General features: G+C 37.7%; 1 protein-coding gene across 1 annotated transcript in view; it reads left to right on the top strand.

Annotated features, from left to right (window-relative positions):
- ARL2BP (ADP ribosylation factor like GTPase 2 binding protein) overlaps window positions 1-3,896 on the top strand; it is a 43,881-nt gene extending 39,985 nt beyond the window's left edge. Inside the window, exons 5-6 of the mRNA XM_019505878.1 lie at window positions 778-874; window positions 1,676-3,896. Of these exons, the coding sequence (XP_019361423.1) occupies window positions 778-874; window positions 1,676-1,756 (178 nt within the window). The 3' untranslated portion in view covers window positions 1,757-3,896. The remainder of the gene's footprint in view (window positions 1-777; window positions 875-1,675) is intronic.
- Window positions 3,897-5,999: the final 2,103 nt, after the last annotated feature.

Below are 5,999 nucleotides of genomic sequence, written 5' to 3'. Positions count from 1 at the left end.
GCAATTTCTCTCACAGGGGAGATCCTTTAAGTGTCAGCCTAGAGGTATGAGGTACATTTCCTCTGGAACAAAATGAGCGAGTGCCTGTATGTAGTAGTTTTCTACTAGGATACCAGTGATTCTCCCAGTAGAAATGCAATGCCTGTATGTGGTCTGTGGCTTGTCAAGTTGTGCATGACCAGCAGTGGCCAGTGCTTTTGGAAAGCACTTTTTTCAAAGGGATCCCATTACCCCAGGTTGGGGCTTGGCCAGGATGCAAAGAGACGTTTTAAGAAAGGAGATCTATGCTGACAATATACCTGAAGTCCAGTCAGAATGAATAACTTCTCTTTGTTACTAGCCCTGCCCTAAATTATTAAATCTGTAAGGACTTGGAACCTAAGATTTTCCACTTATCTTCCTTTTACCACTTTAGTTAACTTTGGGCAATGGAAAATTATAGCTAATCAAGTTCTTTTTTTCTTTAATTACCAGTCACTTTCTTTTTCTGATTCTCATGCACTGGTATGACACTTGTATATCTTTGCATTTAGATACCATGGTGAAAGTCATAATTGTATGAAAACCTGAGGTAGATAAAATATTACAGTGCTTGGATTACAAACACTCCAGGCAAATACATTTCTTTTAAAAAATGTCCTGTATTAGAAGTTTGAAAACATCTCTGGTTGGGTTTGTTTAAATCTTGATGTTGTGCAAACAATAGTGTGTAGCAAATTTACCTTGGAGATGCATAATTTCCTACACCTGCAAATCTGCAAATCTCTTTCTTTACAGACAGCACAAAGAAGAAATGGCAGGTGATATATTTGACATGCTTCTCACATTTACTGATTTTCTAGCCTTCAAAGAAATGTTCCTGGATTACCGAGCTGTAAGTATGTTGAATCATCCTATTTTAACACACACTGAGGTTGCTAATTTCTGTATAGCTCCTGCCTGACAGTATTGGAGACAGTGATAGCAACTTGAGTAACCACATTCATTCAAGAGCCATATAGGGTCAGAAGGAAAGGTAGCTTTCATACTTTAGCTGTTTAATAAACTAAATGCAGCTTGCAGAAATCTATGCAAAGCAGCTGATAGTGCAGCTTTTCAGTGACATGCAGTATTGCATCTATGAATTAAGAATCTTTCCAGTAAGTCTTTTGGTTTTGTTTTTAAGCCCCAAATATTTGTACTGCTTTTTTCTTCTTGTTTGTGTAGGGGAGACTAAAAAGACAAGAGAAGGCTTTTTTTGTTGTTTGTTTTGTTTTTTTAACTTATTAATACCTACTTGCTGTTACCTAAAAAGCTGACTTAGGGGGGAAATGGACTTCTTTGCTAAAACAGATTAGAGAGAGGATGCTCATTTAACTGCTTCTGAGACCAGCTACAGTTGGTAGAACATCATTTAAGGTGCTTAACCAATATTGGCCCACACATCCTACTGTTAGTTTCTAGAGTCACCTACAGATAAGAACAGAACAGGGAAGAAGTGGATCTCTGGTGCAAATGTACAGATCCCAGAGGCCAGTTCTTTGTGCTCAGAGGCACAGTAGTGTGTCCATTTGGTTGAGTAAGTGGAACACTAAATCAATTATAGGTGTCTTCTATAATGCTTTAGGTTGAAAGCCTAGTATTCAAAAACACTACTGAACTGAAGGGTTTTTTTTGTTTGTTTCCCACTTTCTAGGAAAAAGAAGGTCGTGGTCTGGATTTAAGCAGTGGGTTAGTGGTGACATCGTTAAGCAAGTCCTCAGTATCTTCATCCTAGAATAGTTTGACACTAGTTCTTATCTCTAGATAAGTGCTGCTGCTTTCATTTTTGGATATTCAAAACCCTAAATAGTAGTGGATCACAGTATTTTGCTTGATGAAAGGTAATTCACTGACTAAGTTTTGAAAGGCCTGATCCGCTAAACTGTCCTTATGAATTACTGATAGTATTGGATGAGCATAAGACAATAATTTCAAGCCTTTCTAAAAATTAATTGCTTTTTAATATTTCGATAACATCTACACCCCAGCCAATATGGACTATTTGTCAAGAAGCTCATTGCTTCTGAGGGAGTTCATTAGCTGGGATATGTTTGCTCTTGGTTTAAATGACAACTCAGATATCTTATTTCCACATATAATAATAATAATAATAATAATAATAATAATAATGATAATAATAAACCCTTCAAGACAGGAATAATATAAAACAAGTATTGTAACCTGCTCTGGGAAAGCTGGTTACAAATCCACCAACTTTGATTTTTTTCACATTCTCAGAACCATTTATTTTTATTTTAAGAAACATTTTTCAGCTTACTCTTAAACACTGCATCTTCTCTATTGGAGAAGAATATGGTTTGACATGTATATATTTTAGGCTGAGAATGCACTTTCAGTTCAGCAGTCATTATAGATGTGTGTGTGCATGTGTATCCACCAATGGACTGTTACCCAGTTTCAGTCGTATAAAAATAGAGCTTGGTCCAGAGTTTTGAGGAAATAGCAGAAGATCACAAGCCTCCTGGGTGATGTAGGTATGCCAGCAAAACTTCTGGTAGGAATGCGGCTAGGCTGACAGGAAGTAGCTTGTTCTGGTTTAATTTGTGTAATTTTGGAGGGAGGATGAGCATAACTGCTGGCAACAAAACCTTTATGTCTGCATATGCTACGCCTTTACTAGTGGGCCAGCTGTGGCCAAAAAAACTATGCAACATACACAAGCCCTTGTAAAGTTCTATGATCAGTTTTGAACTTAGGCTCTGTCAGCATTACAAAACAAATCATGTCCAAGGTGGCATTAAAACCATAAACTTAGCCTTTCCTACTTTTTGTGTTATTGCAGCTACATGAGTCTACCAGTAGGCTAAACTCCTGGTTCTGCCAAATGTGGCTATTTTTGCCACCATGATATCCAACTCGCTAGAGGGCATGTTGGTAAAAGCACTCGTGTCTAGTACGTACTGGTACTTGCATTGCTGGCAATGATGTGAAATGGTATAAAAAACTGTAGAATCCTAATGCTTTAGCAGTATCTTGGTCTGTACTAAACCTAGAAATACAGCTGTAAATAACTTTTTGAATTTCCATGAGGCTGTGATCATAGCTGCATATGTCTGCTGCTGGTGTTGTCCCATAATTCTGTTAGAAACCTTCCATACGAACACTTTATTTATTTAAATGCCTCCCCTGGAAGGTGTTGTACCTCTTCTAATAAACCACTTAGTGATCTTGACTTTGACTTGTCAACAGTCACACCTTAAAACAAAGCATAAGATCACAAAAGGAGTCTCTGTTTTTATGAGCCTTTTTTAAAATCTTTGTCGTCTCTGTGAATGTGCTGTAGGGAAGAAAATGCTTTGGAATATTTTTCATATAAAAGTAGTTCTACAGGTTTTCTTTTATTGAACATCAAATGAGGTAAATTTTAATTGTATTCAGTAAAAGGCTAAACTGTAACCTTTTTTTTATTCTGTGTTGTTAAAGATTTGCTATCGTAAACCCCCAATTTCCACAGGGGAAGTCCTGTGCATTGAAGCCACTGGGCTCTGTGCAGACATGGTGTCTACTGATACAGATTTAATTGTAAGATTAGGGCCTAAATTTGCTAGGACAAAGTAGCAGCTGAAGTAAACTGACATCTTTCCGGAGATCAGTGGAGCTAGGGCGGGTCAGACCAGCTGAAGCCCTGCGTCAAGATGGTGGGCACAAATTACAAGTCTTTGCCTGCAGCTTCTGCCAGAAATAAGAGTTCTCATGGGCATGTAGTCTAGCACTCACAATAGCACAGGTAGTTTGGAAAGAGTAGGTGGAAACATCTGACAAGTCATTTGTCCCCAGAAGGGTTTATCAGAGCACTGGGTTAAGCTTTTGATGCAAGCTGAATGTAGTATCCTCAGTCATTTTAAGAATGTATTCGACGAATGGGAAAGCTTGTGATGTTCAGTCACTAAAGAAAATATTCAGTCTAACTTTAAAAGAGAGGATTTGTAAAGGATTTCAATCTGGCTTTTCTGATTTCAGTGTGCAGGCTGGAGTTCCTTTGCTGTCATTTTCTTACACATTTGTATTATACCAAACTGTTTTTGTATCAGGAATGGATTTTTGTCATATTTGAAAGAAAAAATGTACTGAAATAGTTTTTTAGAAATTCAGTGTTTAGTGGTGAATTAAATTACTTAAAGGTAAAAAGGCTAATGCTTCTGTGTGTTCGAGCTTGAGATGAAGAAAGCTATTATTTTCTTCCTGTTATCAGTCCTTAAATTATTCATGATTGCATTGATGGTAGTGTAAATGAGTACCACAGAATGTAATTTTTTTGCAGCTTGATAATTTAGAATGTAAAGGTCTAGAAGGCACAGTTTCGAGTGAAATCTCATCTGGATACAGCGTTCTTAAGAAGTGTTCACTGTGTACCAGAGTCACTAATTCACCATCTTTTAACCAGGGTTGTTGCGGGGGAGGGTGGTGTTGGGTGTTCCTCCACCCCTGCCTCCCCTTCTTTCCGATATATCGGTGCCTTGACATTTGCTGTTTAATATCACCAATATACTTTTCAGCTTTTTAAAATTAATTTATTTTGTAAAAAAAAACCCAAAACAACACAAACTAGTAGCTTATCAGTTTAGTTGTATGCTGAGATGGGGGATATGGTGTTGGTTGGGTGCTGGCTTGTCTATATACTGGGACAAAGGGGTATTAAACAATCTTTATGCTGACACTCCTGGCCCTTATACATATGCACAATTTTTCTTGAATTGTAAAATTTGATTTAGCTCAATTCAAAAATGAATTTAACTATAAATTCAGAAAAAGTGTTTGTGTTCAATTTAATTAGTTTGCTTGAAATTTAAACTTTTACTTACTTTAGATTAATTTTCCTGAGTGTCCCTGTATGGGCACAGGAACAAGTTAGCATGAAGTAAAACTGCAGCTTACAGTCACTTGGCACAGTAACTGTGTCTGTACAGGTTTATAACTTGTGATAGACAATGTAGCTTGCCCCTCAGTGGAAGTGCAGTAAGGTTCCTCCCATTTGTCGCTGGCTAAGAGCATGCACACAAGCAGCTGTTCTGCAGTAATTAACTTGCTCTGGACTTGCATCCGACTTTCCTTGTAGTAACTTGCTCATGTGTCTGTACTCTACCAGCTTCCACACAGGAAGGAAGTATTGAGTAGCTAGTGCAATCTAAATTCTCCCACTAGTTTTATTTGCACAGCACAACTTCCTTATGTAGGTAATTCCTTAGACTTAAAAAAGTTGCTTTTTATCTCTGCAAACTAATTGGAATGCCCTCCCCTACTCCTAGTAATCCTAAATAGCAAAATTTGGATGTAGTAATTAGCCCCTTCATTCACTAGTAGGAATTAACTTAGCTAAAATTAAACCAGTGGAGCTACCAGGCTGGGGCTTTAGGTCACATCTCCATTCCCAGATCCTCCACATATTGCTGTAGCCGGAGGTCTTGTTTGAGTCTTCATTCTAGTTGAGGATTTTGGGTAAAATCCAGCCCCATGGAAATTAAATATGCTGTGGACACTACTGGAAGTAACATTAAAGACAAAATAGTTTTTGTTTAGGCAGAACTACCACTGCCCTTCCATGAGCCAGGAATCTTTCTCTTTCAAGGAGCAAGTGTGATCAACCCCTCTAACTCTGTATTTAAATACAAACATATGGCAGGGATGAACAAGCCCTGCAAATTCAGTAGCTCCCCACTTTGCACAGTTTATGCCCCTTTTCCTTTTGAAATCTCTGATTTCGATGTGACATTTTGTTTTACTTCACAGTAGCTTTCTTTTGGGTGTGGGAAGGGAGTGGGGGCATGGTTTTAGTGAAAACTTCCTCAACAAGCCAAGTGTTGAATTTAGAAAGGTTTTTATTTCAAACATACAACTAGTTCCTTAAATTATTGAAATCAATAAAATAATTGCAAACTTATACCATTGCTCAGCTCCCATCCCTGCAACTCTGCCTTCATGCACATGATGTTAATTGTACATTTTTTTTTTTTTTTTTT

The sequence above is a fragment of the Gavialis gangeticus genome, unplaced genomic scaffold (assembly GCF_001723915.1).
Source record: "Gavialis gangeticus isolate Ggan-Ray unplaced genomic scaffold, GavGan_comp1, whole genome shotgun sequence".
Taxonomy (NCBI): domain Eukaryota; kingdom Metazoa; phylum Chordata; order Crocodylia; family Gavialidae; genus Gavialis; species Gavialis gangeticus.
Note: the sequence above shows the minus strand (reverse complement) of the source record. Positions and strands in the feature narration are given on the sequence as shown.